The sequence below is a fragment of the Danio rerio genome, chromosome 8 (assembly GCF_052040795.2).
Source record: "Danio rerio strain M-AB ecotype USA chromosome 8, GRCz13ab, whole genome shotgun sequence".
In the NCBI taxonomy this organism is placed as follows: domain Eukaryota; kingdom Metazoa; phylum Chordata; class Actinopteri; order Cypriniformes; family Danionidae; genus Danio; species Danio rerio.
Genome location: NC_141028.1, coordinates 32,227,556 through 32,254,145, shown reverse-complemented (window position 1 = coordinate 32,254,145; position 26,590 = coordinate 32,227,556). Strand labels below are relative to the sequence as shown.

Below are 26,590 nucleotides of genomic sequence, written 5' to 3'. Positions count from 1 at the left end.
GTTAGATCGCCCCCTGGGGGCTGGCTGCAGTACAAGTCATAAAGCCCGCCTCCTCCGTGTTAATGAAGGAGACTTGAGCCCAAATAAAAAAAAATATTACACTTGCAATAAAATGTCCCGAAAGATAGTTCTGGTCGATTAAGGCACTGGTTATTGTGCTGAAATAGGTGCAGATCTTCATTTTTGTAAACAGTTTGTTTTTAGCAGTAATTTAATGCTGGGCGTGTCATCGTGATTGACAGCTGTGATTGACAGTTTCTCAAAGCGTGGCGTCTGAGCTTCGGCAGGAGACTGAAGTAGACTGAAATGTTATTATTCGATTTCTGTGTTATTTTACCATGACAAAATGAGTTCAGCAGTAAACTATAGTTTCTGACATACATGATCCTGGTGGAACACTGTTTATTCGCTAAGTTCAGGGCTTTTTTCGGGCTTTATTAGTTTGCTGATACACGCCTAGCCACCTAGATAGCAAAACACAGTTCCGGCTAGATTCTCGCCTGCCGGAGACTTATCTCTTAGAGCTCAGACTGACTAACGTTACCTCTGCTGGACCTACTCCGGATGCCTGGACTCACTACCCAATTCCAGCCCGAGTCAATCGAGCCAGATGCGGCGGCCGAGCGAGCAGGCGCTGCCGCATGCGAGCCGGAATCAGCCCGCGACGCCGCGAGTAAGTTATGTGTTGCGGCCTGGAGCTGGCGCGATTGAATATATAAAACCCTCATATTTGTTAACGTTATTACATCCATTTGTGTTGATATGACAGCAAACGCATGCTGAGAAGTTCGGGGGGCGTAGTTGATTTTACATAAAGCGTTTGATTGGAAGCTCGACTCTGCTCATTTTCGCGGCTCCTCCTCTGGCTCCATCAGACAGTCCTTCTGCGCATGTCTGGCTCCAATTTCAGCAGTCTTTTGCGACAGTTTGTGCCCGTCAAGCAGGCGTTTTGCCCTCAAGGCGTTCAATGGGAAAAAGGGCTGTCGCGTCGTCCATATTTTTTACAGTCATTGGTATAGAAGCTCTAAGATTACAATGAAATAAATATTAAATGCCATAAAATGCTGAAATTATTGCACATTATAGGATTTTTTTAATTGATTGTGCATCGTACAGAGGTCGAAATTATCATACAAATACAATAATTATCGCACGTCTGGCAACACTGTCAGAACCAAAGTTTAGTTCTAAACAGCAACGACACTTTTTCTATGTTTCATGTAGCCTAAATGTCTGTTTAAAACCCACAAAATAGCCTAATTTTAGGCTACACTACTGTCAATATGATTATTTTACATTTATTTGTACAGTAAGTCTAGTGCGTTTTAAAATGTATTTCATTTCTTGTTCTTGCTTTATCCATCAAAATAATAATCATTTTAATAAATTATGGCCTCTCATTTTTAAAAAAGATTCAGACTGAGAATGCTATTGAAAGTCAATGAGGGGGTGCATTTTGCGGCAGGGGTGCGTTTCTCTGAACAACACCAGCTCCTATTTAAAATGAATGACTTCTGGCTACTTTGCCACTTTTTCCAGGGATATTCATCAAGGGTCGCCACATGGGGGTCAGAATGAACCCCCAAATATTCCGGCATATGTTTTACGTAGCGGATTCCCTTCCAGCCACAACTGAGTACTGGGAAACACCCATACACTCTTGCACTCCTACACTAAGGTCAATTTTGTTTACCCAATTCACTTATAGTGCATGTCATTGGATTGAGGGTCAAACCGGAGCACCAGTAGGAAACCCATTTGAACATAAGAACATGTAAAATCCACACAGGACCCAGCCGGGACCCAAACAAGAAATCTTGCTGTGAGACAACGGTGCTAACCACTGAGCCACCCTAAAGTTAACATATAGAATATATAAAGTCTATTCATAAATGTATTAACCCCCCCAAAAAAGTCCACAATTTTGCTACTAATATAAATGTCTCCTATTTTAAAATTGTGCACCTATTGTTAATGGAAAAATTTATTTCCTGTGAAATCAAAGATGTCAAGATATGGCTAAAATACACACTTAAAACCTTTTTAAACTGGAATGAATGTGTGAATGCACATGTGGGAGAGTGGGTACATTAGCAAATGCCCGCTAGCTGGTATGCAGCACAGCTGTGCCTCAGACTAAACTCACAGACACATTTATAACTGATGCTGCTCATGCTCGGCCTCCAAAGGTTTACAAGCAGCTCCTCAGACTCGAAAAAAAATGTCCTGTAATGGCTGCAAGAGGTGGGCTTCTCTCCGCAGAGCCACAGACCTGGGTGTCTTTCTAAGCACGCTCATGTTATTTATGTCCTTTGGGAGGTTTCGTGGGTCTGGTTCAAGGGAAGAGCTACCACAGTGTTTAACCAAGCAGACGCCACTTGTTTGGGAAGAGAGTGGAGAGACAAGCCAGCCTACCATTATTTAGGCTTGCATTATAGGAAAGGAAAAATCCTTAGACTCTGTCTGTATTTCATCAAATGAGTCTCACTCGATTGCACTTTTGGGTTTGCGTTCATCTCTTGCTCTAGATCAGTGGTTTTCAAACTGTGGTAATGGGCTTCCTTCTAGTGGTATGCAGAAAAATACTGAATAATGAAAGAAAAAATAATAATGACACACTTTTAACTGTTTAGAGAGAACGATTACACTGATGTGATCAGCACCGGCTGTTCCCTGTAGTGTAGGATCACATTGGTGTGCTTAGAATGTTTACTTTAGTTTATCACATCATCAGAGCCAGAAAAAGAGGCGCTCGGTACTTGCGGAGCAGATGCACGCTAGAGAAGTGCGTTTGTAGACCAGTGCTGTGGTGTTGGCATTTCAGTAATTGCAAACTCAGGAATTACCCCATGCTGCATCATTGGTAAAATAATTATCACAAAATGTGTTAAATGTGTGTTCGTAGTTGTCTAAAATAATGTGTGTTTTTGATATATAAAGTTATTTGTTTTGTAAAGCAGTGTGGCTTTCGATTAATTTGTTACCTCAGATTTAGGTAAATTTATCTGAATGTAATAAAAGAACATAGACTTAAGCAACTTTGCCTTGTTTAAAGCTTAGAGCAAGAATACAGCCTAATTAAAGTTAGTCTCTGTGTGCGGTTAACTCAAACTCCACGAATCCAAACTACTAAATATTCTTGAGCCCCATTTACACCAATACGTTTTAGTTTTAAAACCCATAGGTTTTTCTAGGGTTACGACATCCGTCCACACAACGCCGGAGTTTTCGAGTGCTGAAAACTGAGGCCATTTTTATTTTAAAAAGCTGCTGCTCTGTGTCAGTGTAGATGTGGAAAATAAACCCATCTGGAAACGGAGGCAGGGCTGCAGATATTCGCCTCTCTGATTGGGGATTTTTCCTCAATATTAAGCAGCCAACACACAGTTCAGTCTTGCATCCTCTCCTTGTAAGTTCAGACTTCACAAGTTTGATATGGAAAAACAAACTCCCGAGGACATGTTGGGTAAATATTCAAAGGGAACAGTGTACTTTATAACCTCATTCACATCGCTCCTGGCTACGATGTTTTTACTTTTAAACAATTAAATGAAAACATGATATAAGGAACTGCCTATTTTCATTTTGATATTAACTTAACAGATGGCAAAAATGTTGAGACGGCGTGTAGCTCCATATTTATATGAGCGTCATCTTCACTGTAACGTTATCCATATTTACGATAAAGAAAATAGAGCCTATAAAATTACTTCCTTCTTTCATTCGCATTGGAAATACAAAACATACCCCTTTTTTTGCTGAATATCAGTTTTAATAATCAATAATGCCCATTATTAAAGTAAAACATGCAATAAGTTTATATATTATAGGAAATAAAGTAATCAATCAAAGGTGCAGAATCAGTGTACGTGGTTACATTGATTAATTAACTTATCTTTGCTCTCAGCCAAAACATGTTACCTGAGAACAATTGATTCAAAAGACCGAAGTCGGGGAACATGTAGTTAGATATAGAGAACAAGAATAATTAAATATTACATTTAGCAAATATAGTGAGATTAGATCCAGCGGTAGATCCTCAATGAACAGTCCGACGTGCACAGCTCTCATCTGTGTAGATGACTGCCTGGAGCTCAGACGTCCAAACGCTGCAGTACATGCCAGAGTGTGTGTGTGTGGTCACGTAATGTGCAGTGTAGTATGGACGGAGAGTTTTTCAGAAACGCTAGGTGAAACACCAGTGTGGACGGGGATCGTTTTTATTCTAAAATGCTGTTTTAAAACTAAAACTAATAGAGTAAATGGGGCCTTAGAACAGGAATGAATATGCCGTCATTATGGTGGTACGTGAAGAGAATTTTTTTTCTGAGGTGGTACTTGATGAAAAAAGAACAACTGCTCTAGATCAAACAGATCAATAGCTACAAATCAACAGCCGATGACAAATGAACATCGTCTTGCTCAATCTGCTCTGAAAGTCGCATGGTCCAAACTAAACGCCGGTATTGACGAGTGATTTACGCCGATGTGCTTTTCAGACTAGCTAAAGCAACAAAAGAGTTTTATGTTCTTCAACTTCGAACTCTAAAGACGTTGCGTGAAGGGTCCGTGAACCGAGAGCGGTTCTCGAAAGCCACGAAACCTCGCCTCGCAACCCGTCCGATCTGTTTGGTCTCAAAACATTAGCAGACCTGACGGAGCAAAGTCAGGGAAACATTTATTCCTGCAAGGCTATAAAAATACAGCCAGCGTTTTTGTTTTTTTCCATATCTTCGGAGGCCAGGGGGTTTTGTTTGATGAAAAAACAGTAGTTGTGTTTCAATGGGAGCCCATGAGAGGGACTGGGGCCCAATGTGGTCTGTGGAGAGAGAGCTTGTGTGTGTGATTGCTCTGAACTTGTGTGTGTGCATTATTTTTCTGGCGTGCTACTTTAGATCCAGAGTGATTTGAGGGTGGAGGGCTGTGGTGGCTTTCCAGTCCTCTAATAAGAATGAGCTACTGCAGACATTCGTTCCTTCCTTCCCTCCTCTAGAAACATATCACTCAAACACCCATGACTCACTCGGAAATAAGAAGAAGTGCGATTTGAATTTCACTCTCGATACCACTCCAAGAAAGAATAAATCACCATACTTGTTTGGACTCATCTGTGCGCATAAAACATAAAGCCCCTGCAAAGTTACTGATTTAGATCCTCTAAGTAGCAGTGTGTGTCACTCCTCATTTCCACTCCTCAACTTGCTGCAAAATAAGCCCCAGGCCCTCTCTGCACTCTGCTTGTAAATGTCTAGCAAAAAAAAAAAAAGATTACAAAAAACACAGGAGAGCCTCAAGGTTTGTGAAGAAAGACGAGAGAGATCCGTGCTCATGTAGAAAGTGAAGGGAGGTTGGTTAGGGCTGAGTGGAGAGTTAGGAAAACATTTATTTTATGTCCTAACCAGGCATGATGTGACAAACGCGATAAAAGATTCAGGTTTGAATCGAAGTTCCTGTACAAACCATTAATGAGTGACACATTTTGTAAGCTGGGTTCTATTTTTTTTCTGTTTATGTTATTATTCATTCACACTCCATTTAAATATTAGTTCCTGTTCATACCTGATATTTAGATGCGTATGTTCACCCAAAATGAAAATTCTGTCATCATCTTAGATTCATCAGGGTTTCCACTCTAAGACAAATGTCAAATTCCCTGACTTTCACTGACTCAAAAGCTGAATTGTCACGACCTACAATGAGCACTGAGCAGACAATAAGGAAAATATATCGATAACACTTTATTTTAATGGTCCATTTGAGTATTAGTAGCTGTGGATACTGCTCCTTCAACAGACATTTAACTGACAACAGACATTTGACTTCCTAAGCAAGGCTGATCTTGAGAAAGCCACGTTTGGACTACTGTAATGCATATGTTGAAGTTAACCAGCCATGGCTTCATCGTTTGCAGCTTGTGCAAAATGCTGCTCCTCCCATGTTAACTAACAGTCGGAAAAGTGAACACATTACATCTATTCTCTACTCCCTCCACTGGCTCCCTGTTAGGTTTAGAATTGATTTTAAACTTTTGATGTATGGTTTTGATGCCATCAATGGCCTTGCTCCTACTTATTTATGCTAAATTTTGCACATTAACAAACCCTGCAAAGCTTTGCGATCTGTTGACCAACTTCTGCTTGAAGATGCAATCAGTAGGGTGATCACTCTTTTGCAGTGGCAGGTCCTAAACTTTGAAATACCCTTCTTACTGAGCTTCGTACAATAACTGATCTGCCACTTTTTAAAGCCAAATGCAAGACCCACTTGTTTAAATTGGCTTTTAATGCATGGCACTGACATTTCTTCACGTTTTAATGTTTGTTGTATTTTTTTAAATATTTCTTGTATTGTTTTGCATTGTCTGCATGTTAGTTGTGCTGTATAATTTGCTTTTAATTGTGAAAAGCACTTTGGTCAACCATGGTTGTGGTGAAGTTCTATTTAAATCAAGGTTTATTAGAAGGTTGATATAAGAAACTTTGCAAGTGCATGTCAACCTGTGGGACCTGTGGGAACCCTGACTCATTCATCTTTAAGATGCAAGTGATTTTTATAATCAAAACTGAGAAAGTTTTGTCTCCCCACTGGAATTCTATTCTACTAAAATGTTGATGCTTCAGAAAGTTCATTATCTTATTAAAAAGAATCCAAATGATTCAAATGCTTTAAAAAAAAAAAAGCACAACTGCTTCATATAGACCATTTCAATGTGGTCATGTCATTGGCACATGAACATTTCCTGCTTGTCATCAAACTATTTTATAACTGTAACAAGAGGTAATTCAATGTTAATAAATTCAACTTCATGTTAAAACAGCTCTCATTACGTTATTTATCAGCATGTGGCTCTTTTTGTATTCTCGGAAGCTATAGACATTAAAAATGTAAAACAGGAAATACGTTGTGATTGTTATTATTTACATCCCTCAAAATAAAGCAAATAAAAAAAATAAATCCTAGAATAAATAATAATGATAAAATTGTCATTTTGGGTGAACAAGGCTAGCATTTGGAAATCATAATAAGTGCCACTAAAATATAATTTAATTTATATTTTGATTTATTATAAATATTTTAGTTTTCAGTGTGAACAGAAAATTTGCTAGTCAATCGAACAGTCACATCTTGTCTCATCAGAGCATGAAAAATATCAGCTATTTCATACTAACAATAACTACATTTACATGCACCCTCATAATGCGATTATAATGTGATTTGGGGAATACGGCAATTAAACTTGACTTCATGTAAACATAACACTTTGGTCACACCTATGTTATTAAGCTCATAATCATAACCATAATTGCATTAAACTATGTGGTGTATTCGCATTTAAAATCACAATAAACTGCCATCCAAACACCTTAATCACGTTATTAGTGTTTTGACCAAAGTGTTCATGTTTTCAGACATACACGGATAGTGCGTGTTGTTGACAACTTCATGAATAAACTTGCTGACTCTATTCAGAAGTTTCCCTCCTTCTGCATCACTGAACTCCATCAACACTACTTGCTGTATAGTTTTGGCACCATTTTGTATTCAGAAGTGGTGAAGACACAACTAGTTACAGCATTGTAATGTACATCCTAACACCTTCCTGTACATCCATGCAAGTAGACTCTGAATGTGTGTGAAGCACGGTTGCAAAAACAACCACACATTTTAGCGAATAATTAGAATGAAACAGGAGTGAAGTGAGGTTCACACTTGTCATGTAAATATCATTCGTGTTATTAAAACCTTTTCTCTGATTACAGGAATTTCACATTATTTCAGGAATCACATTATTGGTGCACATGTAAACACAGTTAGTGTTTAAGAAATCTGAAATGACTATTAAGCAAGAAAAATATGCATTCGTTTTTTAACTTTCATCTGATCTTAATTTAATCTAGAGTACATTTTATGGGCCAGACTTACTGCAGCTCTGGGTCAGCTCTTTTGACATTAAAACTACTGTCAGGATTTCCAAAAAACATGCAATAAAACCTTAGCAATAACAAGGGCTAGACAGTTATTTTTGTAGCTGATCTTCTTGCACATGCATTTGTAGGAGTTTCCCTTTCGGACACAACATTTATATAAGAGTATTTGCTATTTACACCATTATTTAACACCTAAGAAAGCATGTTATAATCAATTCTGCACTCCATACTGTTACTAGACTACACACACATTATTATCGCCAGATTGTTCGCAACCTATTTTGTGCTATTTTATGTGCTGTGTTGGACATTATGAAAATGTCCAAAGATTGGAAGGTTACACAAACAACTTTCAAGTCTTATCAGCACATTTATAAAATGGTAATTTCGCACTTATTTCGAAAAACTGGCCCTAAATGTACTACAATCCAGGAAGCTGAAAACGATTCAAAATACAAGCCTTCAGTCTTTACCTGACTATGAAGTCAAACTCTGACCCTGCCAGCATCAAGACTCCTAGCAGAGTAGAAAACGCTCCATCCAGCACTGGGGCGAACATGTGTTCCAGTGCAAGAACGGCTCGCTTGTTCCTGTCACCGATGGCTGTGAGGAATGCCTGATAGGAAAATATGACAAATATGATCAAAATGAATCACTTAGTTATGACATCTGGTAATTATCCTACCCTTACATAAAAAAAAAAATCACACAAGCTTCAAATTACATGTAAACCATCAAACTTTTTCAAAAATGCATGAAACATTTTCATGTGAAAAAAAAAAATGATGTGATCACTTTTCCCCCCACATGAAAATGGATCTGCAAAACAAAACCATACATCAACTCATTTGGAACATGTGAGACACACAATGTTCCAAAAAACACATTTTTTCCAACATACTGTATGCCTACGGAAAATGTGCATCTATACATCTGGAAAATGTGGGACACACATGATCTTCCAAAATGACACATTTTAACTTAAGTGGAACACATTTGGAACATAGGTAAAACACACATGCGTCCCAAATCGCATACTTCTCCACTTTTCTACGCCATTTTGTAGTGTAAATAGTGAAAGTGGTGCATTCACACTGAAAACTCTTAGAAGAATAAGTGCACTTTAAATACCCACATGATGCACTCATTCATTCGGTAAAGTGTTGAATGATGGACACTTCATGCACTCAACAGCCACTGCTTAGCTCACGTAGGGGCGGAGCTATCAGGCGCACATGTTGGATTACATTATTTGTTTTGAATTCTGAAAGCAGTATTCTACTACGAGAGTGATTATAGCGCCTCACGATGGTGAATGCAGTTATACTCAAGGCAGGTATTATTTGGTACTTTGTTCATTTATTTTACTAGTTTGGCAACCATCAAAGGTTATCTGGGAAACGGTTTGAATTTCCACATTAGTGTTCCATTTGGGACGACACTACATACATATATTATGCAGTTGAGTGTGTAATTGCATAAGTACATTGCACATAAGTGCATAGTATGCCATTTGAGATGCAGCTAATGTTCCAAAATTGCATGTTTCAAAATATGTGGTAACACATTTAGATCATATCCAAAACACATGAAACATTTCACATTTTGAAACATTTTCATGTGAAAAAGACTTTATTCCAAAACAAGTTATTTCATGTGTTTCAAGTGTGTTTCACGTGTGATTTTTTCAAATATTTTACATTCATGGTTCTTCTGTAAGAATAATGAGTGCACTAGCAATTGAGATATAAAGATGAAGAATGTTGACTGGCACACCAACTCACCAGTGCCACGTGAACAGTGAACTCCACTCCGATGCCAACGGAAGCGATGAGGATGACGACAGGCACAGCGCTGAGCTTGATGCCGATCAATCCCATCATACCAAAAAGCTCTACTGTCATTAAAGACAGAACCAACACCTGTGGGAGAAGACCAGCAAACTTAGATCCGTCATCTCACACACACAAGCGGCCATACTTTACATAGTTTAAAGCAGGTGTGCCCAAACTCAATCCTGGAGGGCTGGTGTCCTGCACAGTTTAGCCTAAACTTCCTTTAACAGCTGCCTGGAAATTTCTAGTATACCTAGAAAGAGCTTAATTAGTTGCTTGAGCTTTGTCTAATTGGGGTTGGAACTAAACTCTCCAGGACACTGGCCCTCCAGGACTGAGTTTGGGCACGCTTTATTTAAAGCAAAGTACAACTCGGTTTAGATGGGCTAGCTTAGATAAAGCGCAGAGGAATGTGGGAAAATATCTGTTTCTCCGAAGGGCCTGTTTGCGACGCTTTCATATGGAGCTGAACTCGGGCTACGAACTGGTTAAGTAAATGCCATAATCAGCTGATGAGTCTTGGGTTACTGGGGGGCCCAGCGGCCTTTGAAGACGGATGAAGAGGACAGAAAGAGGGCCAACAGAGGGGAGTTTGGGGGCTGGGAGGGCTGGCAAATGAAAAGGGGGGTTGAGCATGGCGGAAGTGGGGAACGTATGGAGTTTAAGGGGGCCGCTGGTGGTCTGGGACAAAAGCGCAACGGTAAAAGCTGAAGCAGGGCTATAACTTTCTCTTTCAAGTGTCCAGTAAAGCAAAAGGATGAAGCCGCTATCCTGTCAGACAGAGTTAGATCAGTCAGATGGCTTAAACACTGGCCCTAATAAAACAGAAACCTTAAAAAAAGGACTGACAAAGTGTGGGAAAGAAATTTAGGCCTTGTGAATGATATAAATGACACACATACGCACATTTCAGCAAGAACAGCAGCGCTATGTTATATGTGGAGTGATATAGTTGCTGTGGTAACCTTTCATTTCCCCATTTATTTTAGAGAAACGTCTGAAAAAAGCCTTGTGTAGACTAAACAAACTGGCTCTGACAGTATAAAATAAACACAAAGCGCAGGGCTGTAAAAACACAGCCTCTCCTCAGCTATTTCTGCCTGCCTGCTTGCCCTCCCCTGCCTTGCTCTAAATTGCGCACTTTTAATTACTTCCAAACCTCTTGTGCATCACAGTCTTTCACAGAGGAATGACAAGGATGTTTTGAAAGCTTGTTTCTACCTCAGTGTAGAAAAAAATATATAAAGGAAACTGTGACAAAATAGTTTTTTATGTAAAGAGGTTTTTAAAAAGAACTTGTTTATTTAAAGAGATTAAGAAGTAAACTAACAATAAAAAAGACATAGTCACAACTAAAAGTCTTTGCACACTGAAGTGCAAAATTTTAATTTTTTTTTTTTTTTTTTTATATTTATATGCGAAAATCTTGTCACATAAACAAACCTTGCACACTGAGTCCGATGCACATGAATGAATCCATTACAAAAAATGCACAACATTTCGGAGTTTGTACAAGCAGTGATACTTTGTTCTCTTCTCTTCTTCAAAGAAAAAAACGAAATAGGCAGCATATTGTGTTCATCCAATACTAACTGCTTGGAGAAAAAGGAAAGTTCAGCTCAATATCAAAGAGCTGCGCAAGATTATCTAGACATGCAAAGTTTATTTTAGGAAATCAGTGGAATTTTGATTTATTGTGTGTGATACTTCACACATTCATGTATGTAAACAAATTCTGAACAGAGACTGGTAGAGTAGCACCTATAGACATTATAATAGATGACGGCAGCGTTAATGTGTCTGAAAGAGGACCATGCTTTCTATTGTAATGTCTAAGGGCTGTACGTAAAATGTACGGACACACACCAGAGATGGGCAGAGATCTGACAGACGCCAGTCACAGGTTATCAACTGTCCGCCACCTTCTGTCTTTATTTTATGCACTGTGTTTGTCACTGTGACAGCATTCTGTATTTAGCTTTTCGCTTGTGTGGTGGCTCTAAACTGTCAAAACACCTCCCAAAGCACTTTTTCAGATGCGAAAATTGGAAAAAAACAAACCCGGTTCAAATTATTTTATAACCGTTTCGGAGGCAGTGTGTCAATATGACTGACACAACATGAACTTGAATTTATTTTTTAAAGTGCGAAAATTACAGACAAAAATGACAGATTCAGTTTGCAGTAAAAGAAATAAGTGCAATATTGAGTTGTTAAAGTGGTATTACTATTTATTCTTTTTTTCAGTTTCAGTTTAAAACTAGAACTAATTTTGAAATATAGGGTCACAATTGTGATACACAGCTAAAAAATTATTTTATTACTTAAAAATGATTTATAATTGCTTGTTTAAAGTAAAACTTTGTTTTATTTTGTAAACTACAGCATTTACACACATGCCAATGTGACTAAATTCCACAAAAGAACAAACAAACAATATTTTTAAACATTATAAGTAGTCTTTTTGCCAAACTTTAAATTAAAACATTTAGATTTTATGAAATTTCCCATTTTGGCAACATTCGTTGATTTTTATAAATTAGATTTTTTATAAATGAAGTTTTGACCAAAACATACAGATTTTAAAGCCAGCATGAAACGCAAGCTGCAGTTATTTTTCTGTATTGTGAGGTAGTTTCTAGAGAAATAGAATATTAAATAGAAAACTGGGTGTGGCTTGTTTTTTCCACTGTGAGCTGATTGGATGTGGTAAAGCATTTCATTCAGAAAGATTGAGAAAAGTGTTTCGGGAGAGTTATTACAACTCATCCGCACTATTTCTGTTTGTTTTCTAGAAACTGATAGTAGCAGGGGCGTGGTTAAGTATATTAATACATTAGACAGACGTAATTTGAGAATTTAACTGAAAACAAACAGGAAGTGCATTTTCAGATATAACAAATTTTTAAGAAAACAGGGGCAAATGATTTAATTTTTTCCTAAAGACATGCACAGGTGAATTGTTCAAAACTGGTAATCTGAGATAATAAAATCATAGGGTTAGTTTTGATTACATTTGTACTTTAAATGTATGTACACACTACACAGAGCCAAGTTAGTGATGGATGGATGTGCATGTAAACAAAGCCAAAACAAATGTAAAGAAGAAACTCACTATGATTCCGGCAGTCCAGGGGTTGAGCAGGAAGACTGCGCACACCAAAAAGGTGCAGGCCAGCACAACGCTGATGGAAAGCAGGAGCCAGTGGCGTAGGCCTACATACTGCTCCCAGAAGAGGAAGGGGTAGCCGTTGGGGTAGCTGGGAAGACCTTGGCGACTGAAGTTGTTGCAGATGGCGCGAACGCTCTCGATGGCCTCCACGAACTGTGGCGTCTCGCGAAGCCCGTTGAGGTAGAAGGGAAACTGTGCATATTCGATGGGCTCAGCGGCAGGAACTGCAGATATAAATACAAATGAAAAATTATCAAAAAGTCAGTTTCACTTTTAAAGACAAAAAGCCACTTTGTCTTTCACTATTAAACCCAATATATAGTTTGGTTTTTACATGTTTGCATGCTGTTGATGTGACGTATTTCATCCTCAGTAAAGTACACACAGGGAATTTTTTCCTCAATTTTAAAAATGTATGGACACCTGCTTTGTAGAAATGTAACGATTCACCGTGAGTTGGTGAAAATCTATTCAAATATGTGACGATTCAAAGCGTAGAAATGTTAAACGAATCGCAATACATTTTTTGAACAGAGGGGGTGCTGTGTTTACAGGCGTAAACTCGCTTTACCTGTACATGAGCAGCGAGCATGAGGTAGGGCGCTAAGGGGGGAGTTAAATGACAGCGGTGAAGTGCACCAGTCAAAACACAAACTATGTGCTGCAAATACTGCAAAAAAACGTTAACTTGCACTAATAGAACGACGAATATGATGCAGCACAGTGAAAAACTACTGTCACAGACATCTATACACACACAAAAAACAATTAATTAGCCAAACCACATGGTCTGGATGATTTGCAGCCCGCTTGCTCTGACGAATGCTATGGATTTTGTTTTTCTGAGTGTTTCCATAGCAAAAATGTGCAGCGTTGAAGAAAAAAATTCAAGGGCTCTTCTCCTTAAATTTGTTTTAATTAATTTTGTTAAAAAATTGTGACTAAATGAAATTGTAAGATTAGTATCGTAAATTGTATCGAATCGTGAGTCAGGTGAATCAGTACATCCCTAGTGCTTGAATTGTTTATTTACTATTTAGTTTGTCTTTAAGGTGTCAACACCTTAAAGTTATTTCAGTCAGAACTACATGTAATTGTAGATACAATAAAAAACAGATGCACATGTTCACAAGTGCACAGTGTTCATCTTTGTGAGAGGATTTTAAGAGACCTGCAACTACATATTAAATGCAAAGACATTTTATTGCTCATAACATTTGGACAGAAAAAGCTCATACACTGACCAAAGTATAATCTTTTTAGCATGGATGTTTGGAGCACCCATACTTACATACTACACCCACACTGCATATACTCTGAAAAACTGTGTCTTTTGCTATGGATTTGCAAGTAAGAACGAATTACATTGTAGCTATATTTTTATTTGGGTTATCAGAGATTGCAATCAATCAGTTGTGAGCAAACAGATGCAAAAAGGCAATCTCTTTTGCTCTGAATTAAAATGGTTTATAGCAAATGCATTTTTCAGATAAAATTGCCTGTTTTTTGCCTATTTATAAAAACTGGCAGGATGTAAACATGCTGATTGATGCTTATCATGATGCTACAGTCATTGAAGGAGAAAGTTCAAGCTTACTTGCATGGATTTTACTCAATATCCTGGTGCGTTTAGATTCCTTGTGGGAAAACTATAATAGCAAGACTTTTATTGCTGCACTTGTTCGACAGTCACACATGTGTGGCATCATATCAGTATTTTATATTTTGACTTGTGTTGCCATAAAAATAGTATCAGGCATTGCCAGTAGTTCACAGAGTGCAATCATTTTCACGTCCAAAACTACACACAAAATGGTGACCCCCATTGTTCAAAATGAATGTGGATTTTTTTAATAACACATCTTTTGTAGGTTTTCCACTACATATTTCGGTAAGAGACATCCTTTACATTACATTTAGCCCTCACATTCTAAAACCCTGGTTTCCTTTTAACAGCATTTTCCCTCCTTTGATATTGTTAATTTCATTAGCCTACTGGAACCAGATATCATATATATCTGATACGCCACAGTTAAAATCCATATAATGAAATCTCAGCAAAATATCATAATCAAGCAATCACTGTAAACCTAACCTTAGCGACTCCCAGTTAGCCTGAAGGACATCTAATGTTCTCAAGGTGACAGACTGTACCTATTACACACTTCAACTTTTTTTACCGCTCCAGGAAGAAAAAGGGGGCTAATTTACCAGCTATTCAATCCCAACATGCAGCCGAGTGTCAATCCTGATGGTGATCCAATGTAATTACACTGTCAAAATCTGACTGAAATAACCAACCACTTCTCTTCGAAACAAACACATACACACATGGACGACCATCAAATGTCTGCTCACTGACAAATTCATCACAATTCAATGATGACTGAAGCAAAGGATTATTTGGTCATTGTGGAAAATAGTAGCTGGCATGGTAGAATGCCATTGGATCCATGTTGATTACACAATTAGGAGAGTGTAGTTTTGAAGCTCCGTCTTCTTTGACTGAATAAATCTCCAATTTATTTCCTCAGTTTTGCCCATCACACTCAGAAGTCCACAGGTAAAAAAAGATTATTAAGATTATAGTAAAAAGTCATGTTTAATACAGTAAATTGCTTCCTTTTAATCAAATAAACATAAACTAAAGTGTCAAAGTGCAAAGCTGATGCAAACATCCACATAGTCATAAACAAATGCTATCTTTTTTTTCACTTTCTAAAGTGCCATTCACACAGAACTCATCTGCATCTAAAAAATGTGAGATGCAGTGTTTAGAAATGTTTTTTTTTAAAGTGCCTCCGCCAACACTAGAACTAGTATACTATTAGAATTACCATAGCAGTCATTCTGACAAAAAACGTCATAGTCACGTCGTATTTACATTCAAAGCTTATATTGAGATATTAAACTTAAGCTTTGAATGACATCATATTTAATTAATCACTCTATAAATACAACCTTTTTGGTAATACAGCCTATAAATGTACAGTTAAGGCTGGTTTATACTTCTGTGTCGAGCATGTTTTTATGTTCCTCTGTGTCGAGTTTCTTTGCGGGTGTTTTGTTTTTCTCTGATTGCTAGCTTTATGTACAAGTAGGTAAAACTCGCACATTCAGAGGTGGGAACCAGTAGACGTCAGTGTGAGCCTCAGCCACAGTGAGGGCTATATGACCGCACAAAGGCTGTATACGCGTGCGCTTGACGCAGAAGTATAAATCAGTCTTTAGGCTACGTCAGACCAACCAGGTCTTGCACCTCACTTTCATTTTCACTTTCTCAAGCAGAGAAAGTCAAAGGCTTTTTCGCAGCACTGAACATGCTGTTTTAAAAGGCATTTCTGAAGTACTGTATAGTTGTTTTTGTTAAAAGGAAGTTGCTAGGCAACAGAGGCACTCATATTTAAGTTCACTGGGAAAAGTAGCAGACAGTGAAATGGATGCAGTCATTTGGACCACTATGGTAGTATGGTAGAACTCTTTTGTGTTTTGTAATGTATTAAAACAACAATGTTAGAAGGAAACATACACATATTTAGTAAAATTCTGGGAATTATAGATATGTGTGTTTTTTTTAAAGTTAATCAATTGCAAAAATTAAAAAACTGTCAAATTGATCTCCTTGGTGGTTCTAGTATTAACAGTTGTCATGTGAAATTGCTTGAAAATTGATTTGTCCACAGCTTTTGAACTGACGCTGATGAGCAGAGCTTTGTGTAAATTTTTTAAATCCTTTAACTTGATTTACTAAAAACGTGGCGCTCATGTGTGAGGCACTACAAAAGACGTAAGACGCATGTATAACATTGTGCACCTCCATCAACATAGAAAAACAATGACAATATAGCGCTTTGGAATGGGAAAATTTGTTCTATCTGAATGGCCACTTATTGTGTGTACAGGCAAAGTCCCTTTAAGGCAAGTAATTTCACTCGGCGGCCATCTCTGAAATGCCTCCAGGGCAGAATTTTACGATTACATTACATATTTGGAGCCACCAATAAAATTAAACAACAACTCTCATAAGTTTTGTTTCTATACATCTGAATTAAACAAAATCAGCTTATTTTCAGGTTGCCCGAGTTTATGCACATGTGCACTTGAAAGCAACGTGATCTCGAAACCAACTTCATTTGTGGCCGTTCTACATATAATCATCCTCTGAATGATGCTTCGTCTGATTGCGCTGCTCTTTTAGGGTGCTTTCACATCTGTAGTTTGCTTCATTTGGTCTGGACCAAGGGTAATACATGATACATTGTTGCATCTTCTGCCGTCTTTGGGTCCTTTTTATACCACACTGCTGGCTTTGGTCCGAACCAGTTGAAACGAACCAAAATGCAGTCATCTTACAAAATCCACATCTCTCATTGGCCAGATGTTGTTGAAAGTATTTCCTAAACTGCTTATTGATTGGTCAGAATTCACGTGCGGGAAAATGCCAATGAACTCCCGCAAGTAAACAAACCGGCAGACAAAAAATGTTGCTTTTTACTCAGGAGGGACGACTGCACTGACTGATTGTATCCCTGCTTTAGACAAACTATACATTACGAAAATGAAGCGCGGCCGCGGCTGGAAAACAGTGTTTTAATGCATCGCACGTCACTTCAGGAGGAGGCGTGAATTAATTTAGCTAAACTGCGACATGGTCATCTTGCTGAAATATTACCAACGATCGATCAGGTAATATTTTCCCCTCTCTCTCTCTCTCTCTGTTGGTAAAGCGCTGTCAACAAATATTTTTCCTCTATATCCCATAATGCACTGCGCATCGGCCTACAGCAGCTGAATTAGTCCAAAACGCGCAGTACTTTTAGCGGTTGGACCTGTTTTAGTTTGGATCATATTCTCATAACAAACGAACCGCTCCAGGGTTCGTTTGAAAGCGTACCGAGACCACCTCTTCAAGCCATTTTGATGAATTTTCCCCATTCAAAACTACACGAGTGACATTTCTTATGAATTCTATAGTCTTTGGTACAAGTCAGCTTTAATAACATATTACTACAAAAATAAATAAGTAAATAAACCAAATACACACAATAAATCGTAATTTAGAACTTACAGTAAACTTAACCTTAGAGAGTCACATAAAGGATGTCTAATGTTCTTGAGGTGACAGATTGTACCTATTAAACACTTCAATTTTTGTTTTGCCGCCCCGGGAAGTAAAAGGTGACTAAATTACAAGCTATCAACTCTCGACAAGCAGCCGAGTGTCAATCCTGATGGTGATCCGCTGTAATTATGCTGTCAAAAATCTGCAGAGAAATATCCTACCTCTCTTTCCTGAACGAACACACACACATACGGACGACCAACAAACGTCTGAGCATTGCCAAATTCATGCTGACAGTTATCACCTGTCATCAAAGGCTGTGTGCACTGCAGGGCTTTCAGCAGCAGGCCTGCAATGACTCATCACTCCAGCTACTGGACTTGGATAAGCAGCAGTCTTAAAACCACAAATAAAATCAGAAGAATGTGACCCAGAATGACTAGCGCTCTAGAGGTGTGTGTGTGTGTGTGTGATAGGAATGAATTTCAGAGTGTGTGTTCCAGTGCCTGAAGGGGTCAGGCAGGACCACTTGCTAAACATGCTTTTGCCCCGTTATAATCTCCACTATAAATTTCCATCAGGACGGGAGTTGGACGTCTGCCAGGCTGCTGCGGGGGCTCCGACTCAGAGAGGCCGTTTCAGCTTGTTATCCAGTCACTTTTCCCTTGAGCGCCCACCGTGTATTGCACACACACAATGTACACAGTACGCAGTTTACAGTCTAGGGCTGCACAATATATCATTATAGCATTGATATCGCTATGTGCGAATCTGCAACAGTCACATCTCACAGATGCCAAGCAATTTCGAATGAATTTAAGCCATTTGTACAGGACATTATAAAGTCTGCCACATTAACAAAGATGGATTGTTTAATTATTTATATAATAATGACTAAAGAGTGCTGTTTTTCCATTTAATTATTGAATTTCTGTACCTCAAGAATGTTAAGACTCTCCAAACTTTCATCTGGACTTTAATTTATTTAATTTTGTGTATATAAAAATATTTTGTTGTATAATTTTGTATATTTTATGCAGTTGCACTCCAGTGAAAAAATTACCCCAATCAATGTAAAAGGATGAATTCTTTCCAAATAAAGTCCTTCATGATAAACATCATCACAATATGTATCGCAGAAAAACAAAATATTGCAATATCATTTTTTTTCAGACATTGTGCAACCATAGAATGGATTGGTGCATTTGTCTACTTTAAAATATGACTACAAATTGAATCCCCTCACTGTCTGAACTTGGTAAATGAAATAGACATCAAGGTCAAGGTCAAGTAAGGTCAATCAATTGTCAAACTTCAGGTTAAGAATGGTAATACTGGTAACAATGGTGTTAGAATACTAATGCATTTACCAATACATCTTTTACACTTACATTTCTAAATTGCATGCTTTTATCAGTGCTTAGTTTTAATCATAAAATAATGATTATATGCATTTATTTATTTTAAAAAAGCACTGATTAATTGTCATTAAAATTAGTCTAAAAATGTCTTTTATTTTAGTTTTAATAGCACTATTTTGTTACGTATTTGCTTTTTATACACCCTATATTTCATATACATTAAATTAATTTCACTTTTGTGGCTTTAGTTTTAGTTGAATATAATTCTCTGCTCTAAAATACAATGTTGACATTAGTGTTTTTAAGACACAATAAGGCTTATATTCTGAATAAAATAAAATTAAATAATCTCCAAAAGGTCAGCAAGTTTATTTGCAGGTTTGAAGCATCTAAAGATCCAAATTATCAATGCGAAATGATCTTAACAAACCCAATCTATTTGGGCTGAAAATGTTGTGTTCACAAAAACAGGAGATAAAGATAACAGTATAAAATCTATAAATGCTATAATTTACACTATCGGTCAAAAGTTTGGGCTCAGTATGATTTAAAAATGTTTTAAAATAAGCTTCTCCTGCTCACCAAGGCTGCATTTATTTAATCTAAAATACAGTACAAATTGTACAATTGTGAAATGTTATTGCACTATAAAATAATTGCTTAAAAGTAGTTTATAATTGAATATATCATTTATTCAAGTGATTTAAAGATGAATTTTCAGCCTCATTACTCCAGTCTTCAGTCACATTTTAAGAAATCACTCTAATATTAACTATTATTATTTTTATTATTAATAATAATTTTATTTGAAACTACATACAATAAGAAACCAGTTATTTAACATTTTAATAAATATATAACAGCATATTTTGATGCACGGAATAATTTTCTTAAAAAAAAAAAACAAAAAAAAAACATGAAATTAAAACAAAACCTGACCCCACCCTTTTGACCGGTAGTGTAAATCTATAAATGAATATGCTAAAAAAAGGATTTATGGCATATCAAATTTAGGAAGAAAACAATCATAATAATTGTCATGATTAGGGTTGTAACAATATACCGGTATGACGGTTTACCACGATTTGAACGTGCACGATTATCATACCATGAACAATTGCATATCAACGGTTTTAACCCTTAAAGACCGAGATAGCCGCCCGCGGCTAAAAATAAGTATTGCTCTTAAATGTTTAATAACTTTTGATCCGCTGATCCGATTCATACAATTCAAAGATTGGCATAAAGAAGAGAATCTCAGCTTCCCAGTGCTGTATCACATAACATACGTCATCAACATTTGACAACACTGATTTGACAAAGAAACGCTCGTCACTGTGTCTCCGGACAAATCAGACATGATACATTGATGCATTGTCCCTCCTCCATGCCCAGATTGGTTCAAACTCGCTATATCACAACCAATAAGCATAGGTTTCGCTTTTGTTTGTGGACCAACATGAGCTTTTTGAACAACACGGAATGAGAGATAGGCATACATTTATGCGCGGCTAAATAAAACGCAAAAAAAAAAGTTTTTCATGAAATAATTCTCATACTAAGTACTTTTGCATGCACAGCAGCACAGAAACATGACAAAACAGTGACACGGCAAAGACGAACTGCTGCTCTTGCTGTTTTCAAAAGACGCAAATGAAGGTGCAGCTGTTTGTCTGCATTGCAGACAACCATATCCAAATCCATATCGATAGACAACCATATCCATGCTGGCACATAAAACCTAAGGATGTTCCATATTGAATCTAGTTTCGTTATGTAACTATTTATAGTATAGTAAATATTTATATCTATTTTTTACTGAGGATTTGCACCATGTTTATTTGGACTTTGACACATTATTTATTATTTTCTTATTTTTATTTGTTCATTGTAAGTGGTGTTGTTTATAGTAACTAAAAATATATTATTTGGAAAAAGTCAAATTTGCTTCACTGTTCTATTATTTTGTAACATTTGTAACATATCGTATACCGCGAAACCGTCAAACCGTGGTATTGTTTTAGACGATTATCATACCGTGAAAAATTCATACCGTTACAACCCTAGTCATGATGCTCTCCACTGGACAGGGGAGAATGATTGTGAAATTACTCACTGTTAAGTCTGCTGGCAGGAATGGAGTCTGTCCTGTCATGGAGCCACTCTGGAGGGTGTGGACGGATGTTGGCCTGGGATGCGGCGTAGGCCACTGGGTCATTGCTCACCCAGGCAGACAAATAAATGTAGAAAGCGTTTGGGTTGATTATTCCATCTGCGCTCACCAACCGCTGTCTGGTAATCTGGTAACAAAAAAGCCAAATCAGAAACGTTGATTAACATTTCATATCTTGATAAGTTCTAGAAAAAAAACTGCTTCTCTAATGCATTTACAACCCCAATTTTTTTTAAAAACTTCATATATTTTGTGGGACATTAAACAACTTAATTGATTAAAAATACAAAAAAAATAGTTTGGAAATATAAACAAGTTTTGATAGCAGCAACATACTCCTAATAAGTTAGAATAAGACAGAAGCAAAAAGGTAATAGAATATTTATATTTCAGTTTTGAAACGGTCCACAACAAGCAGATGAAGTGATAAAACAAGAGGTTTCATGTTTGAAGCAAGCAAAACCTGGATTATTGCTCAATATGTGAACCAATGGTATTGTGAGAATTATAAAACAAATAAGAATAAAAGAAAATCTTAATGCAAAATGTCAAAGAACTATGTTAGCGAACCGAGATATATTAACATATATTATGCTGAAAAATATGCAGAGAATTCAGATAAATATTTCTGGACTATGTTGGGCAAGGCAGAAAACCTGCTATCAAGATGACATCTTTCATTGGAGGTCTATGGCTATTAGACACAGAGTGAATGTGCTTGACTGGCCTGAAGTTCAGATCTGACTGAAAATGCATGGCCATCATGAAAACGAGAATCAGATTTGGTTTACACAGCAACAATGTAGCTAAAAACAACCTAGTACTACCACAGTGGTCATAATGAATGAATGTATTTCAGTGTCTGCTACTTTTGCCAGTGACTTTAAATAAGTGAGCCTCTGTTGCCTAGCAACTTCCTACTAAAAAAAACATAACTTTCTTTTAACAAAAACATCTTTACTTCAGATCTCTCTTTTAAAACAGCATATTCAGTGCCATGAAACGTTTTTCCGTAGTGTCTCAACAATGTTTCACTTCTACACAATGTATTCAAAACCATCTGCATTTACAAATATCCTCAAAAATGGCTGAAAAATGGCTGTATTATGCACGTAGGCCAGTATTTGGCACTGTTAGTAAACAGTACAATTAGGGAAGTGACAATGTGCTATAGGCAGCTCAATCCTTGTGTCTATATATCATTTGCAGTTTGTGTACAATTTGTCACTGCTTTTGGTTGTAACGGGATGTAAATACACATTTTGCTAATGAAGTGTTAACAAAAGCCCCTTTCACACAGTGATAGCGGTAAATATATGGAAAATTTCCAGAATGACTTTACCGGTAAATTCAAAAAAGCGCTTTTCAAACAGGCGAGGACGTTACGGAATTTTTCCGGAAAAGAGCATTCACACATCCATTCCAAAATACCGGTAATTCTGACATCATTAACCAGAAATGAGCTCTAAACGGCTGCGCTTGTATTTGTAAACATTTGACTACATCACAAACTCTATGGATGGATCAGTATTGTGAACAACTTCCATGAAAACATATAGAGAAACATTTTCGTATGCCGAGATGTACATGATATGTGTGTGTGCTGGCCCTCATAGACTGTTTATCGGCACACGCAAAGCTTGAAGGTAAACAAACAACAGCTTATCATAAGCATCTTCTCGATAATTAATTACACAGTTGGCATTACGGTGAACATATAAACGTTATCTGACTAATTTCTTGCAGCTAAATGTGTCTGGAAAAATATTCAAAGGCTTTTATTCTCATAAACCGCGCGAACGTGACTGTGTCTGACTGTTCTGATTGGCTAAAGCAGACATCTCACGTCAGCACGTTCTAGACGTGCATGAGCTTATTCCGGCAATCTTCCTTTTGCGTTCACACAGCGCAGCATTCCGGCAAATTACCGGTATTGTTACAACTTCTCTTTCCGGAAAATAGCCAGAACGAATTTAACGGTATTTTCAAAAAGAGCCTGTTCACACATACACACTTTTCTGGAAAATGGCCGGTAATTTTACAGAAAGGTGTGTATGTGTGAAAGGGGCTAAAGACTTGAGCAACAACAACACTTTTTTGAAAAATGCAGCAATTTTTGTGTCCATATCAACACCCAAAATCAAAAGTCTGCAAGATTAATAGGCGAGATTAACGGCAAGCACAAACACAAATATACAACAATGGCGTTGTTGTAGTCAAGTTAAGTCCAGCGAGACACAACATTTTGTTCCACTGTGTATGTCCACACATGTAGCGAAATGACAATGAAACCCAACTTCGGTTGACTACCACATCGCCTTTGTTGTATATGTTAGTACTTGTCGTCAATATAATATAATGCAGCAATTGCTACATTTTTAAAAACGTCTATTTTGAAAACCATTACGCATTTGCATTTCCCAAAAAATGACTTGCTATGCAAATGACCAGGCAAAGTGTATAAAAAACATTCCTGTTTTTGCCTGAAAACATTGTCTTGCTGCATTTACACTTTGAAACCCATTTCGCATTTGCATTTTCAGTCCCAGAAAATGACACTGTTGTGTAAACGAACAGGCAAAACGTATACAAACTTTTCTGTTTTTGCTTGAAAATGTTGTCGTGTAAATGGCGCCTCATAAAATGGCGCCTCATAAACTAGAGAGCAGTTGAAGTCTGGTATCAGATTGGCTAAAAATATTGTTTGTAAAACTTATTAGTTTATACTCATTAGAAGTATTCTCGAGTTCAAAACAATTAACTACTGTAATTTAAAGGAAGGCTGATGTGAGACCATGCTAAAACAAATCACATATTCTTAATTTTATTGCAATTCATAAAGCTTCCCAACTATCCCGGAATAAGGGTTGTAGCATTAATGCCCTCCAGCGAATTCTAAACACTACTGGCCTAGCGCTTAGCATTGCTACCTCCCGTGAAGGCGAAGTCATTACGGCATCACACTCAATGCCATACATGTTTCTGGAGCAAATAAATCTACAGTCTCTCAGTCAGGAGCTGAGGGTCAGTGTGTACTGGAGTGTGTGTGTGTGTAAGTGTGTGTGCTACGGGGGGGTTGGGTGTGTGTGGCAGAAATGAGAGTGAGTGAGAGAAAAATTGCTTGAGTTAGTGTAACAATAAAAAAATTGGCCGGAGTCCCTGAGCACGTCTGTGTGCAGTTAACCTTGCTGTTAACACTGGAGGAAATGCCACCCAGCAAATGGAGGAAAGCTATAAAAATAACACAACATCTGTACAAATGTTGCAAACACTTGCTTCTCCTGACCCCTATGGATACCCAGAATGCCCGGCGCCACAGACAACTCAAAGCAAAATGGGACTTTTGGTAGTTCAATGATCAAAAAAAAAAAAAAAAAAAAAAGAGTCAATGGGCTGGAATGAGAAAAACATTGTGATATTTGCTAATAAAAATTAAATGAGTAGAAACTTGTACTACAGCTAATTAGTTGAGCATCTTGGAAGAAAACGTTTACTGTCCTGCTTTCCAATTTAACAGAAATAACAACTAACAAAACTGTTTCTATGAAATTATTATTATTTAGCTGAAATTTTTTAATTTATGTGAAACCTGCTGCCACGTTAACTTGTTCCTTACCTATAGAGCAACGCAATGCATTCTGGGGGATCTATTTTAACAAAAAAATACACATTGCACACGGTCTAACAGGGTTGTGCTTAATTATCTTAATGAGTTATGGGCGTTTTGAGCATAACGTGCATTAAACCAGACACTCATCTCCCATTACCTTTAAAAGTCAGTTGCATCACGCCATGGCGCATTTGCTATTTACATGGTGCACTTAAATTAAAAACTGAACCCTTCACTAGCAAAAAAAAAAAAACAGTTAAACAAGTTAAATAAGTCTCCTTGATTCAGTCTCTTTACTTTCTCTTTAGATTACTCTTTACTCCTTTATTTTCGTAGAGTAAGGAAACGATGAAAACTCACTCCACTGAAGACATCCATTCACCTACATATTTCATTCAGTTTAAACGCAAAGATTTTTCAAAACTATTTCTAAATTCAATTATAATTTCCAGCAAACAAATAAATAAGCAATAAGAACAAAGTGTGGTCAAAAAACAGTTATATCCAAACACGAGTCCTTTTCTAATGCCCCATATGGTGATGCATATATCTCCAAAACCCAACAGGTGGACAAATCTAAACTAGTTTTTATTAAAACAAATATAAATATGTGTCAGGGTTCTGCCACTTTGGTCTTGTAAATTCTTGTTTTGGTGGCAGAGCTCTGACACTACTCCACGTCTGGTCCTGTTTCTGTCTCTGTGTGCGCGCGCGCGCCGTCGTGGGTGTACGCAGAGTGTGCGCGCTGCCACTTGATGTGGCCGCGCACGCTCTGCGTCCCTCAGACGCGCGCGCTCTTGTACTAGTGTTTGTGTTTGTTCTGTCAGCAGCGCGCTGCTTTATTCTCGGCGCCTCCGTCTAGTTGGTTTCAGTTTTGGTTGGCGCTGAGATGAAGCATGCGCGTTGCTTATGTGTGAGCGCACGGTAAGGTATTTATCTATCGTGTGCTCGTGTCTTGCGTCTCTTGTCAAAGCACGTGGCTTGGTGTTTACATTGTGGTCACGTGCTTTTGTCGTGTGCTTCAGTGTTGCGTTATGTGAGCGCATGGCTTGTATTGTCTCTCTGTGTCATGCGCTCTCCCGTCTATTGTCTAGTCCCACCCTCCTTGTTTACTCATTATTAGTTTGTCATCTTCACCTGTGTGTCAATTTACTTTTTGCTTTATAATCCCCCTCATGTTTTCAGTCATTTGCCTGTTCGTCGTCGTCGTTATTTCCATGTCGTGTGCTATCCAGTCCTGTTTGTCCTGCCAGCCCATCCAAGTTTGTTTGAGTGTTTGTTTTATAGTTATGTCTTTCCCCCTCGGGGTGGTTTTTGTTCTAATTTTGTTTTATTTTTATTATCAATAACTCATCCTGTTTGCACTTGAGTCCTCGCTCCCTCATCCTTCCTGAACCCTGACAGTACGAACAGGCCAAACAGAGGACTCAGCAACAGGATGAGCATAAT

At 37.6% G+C, this 26,590-nt stretch overlaps 1 protein-coding gene across 2 annotated transcripts in view; it reads right to left on the bottom strand.

Annotated features, from left to right (window-relative positions):
* The window catches only part of ptch1 (patched 1), a 105,220-nt gene that overhangs the window by 7,748 nt on the left and 70,882 nt on the right, over positions 1 to 26,590 (bottom strand). For both annotated transcript variants that reach the window (XR_015496811.1, NM_001305542.1), the window contains exons 17-20: positions 21,475 to 21,658; positions 12,879 to 13,159; positions 9,713 to 9,850; positions 8,402 to 8,544 (exon numbers count right to left, since the gene is read on the bottom strand). Coding sequence is in view for 1 of the 2 variants with exons in the window: in NM_001305542.1 (NP_001292471.1) it covers positions 8,402 to 8,544; positions 9,713 to 9,850; positions 12,879 to 13,159; positions 21,475 to 21,658 (746 nt within the window). In the remaining variant the exon portion in view is untranslated. The remainder of the gene's footprint in view (positions 1 to 8,401; positions 8,545 to 9,712; positions 9,851 to 12,878; positions 13,160 to 21,474; positions 21,659 to 26,590) is intronic.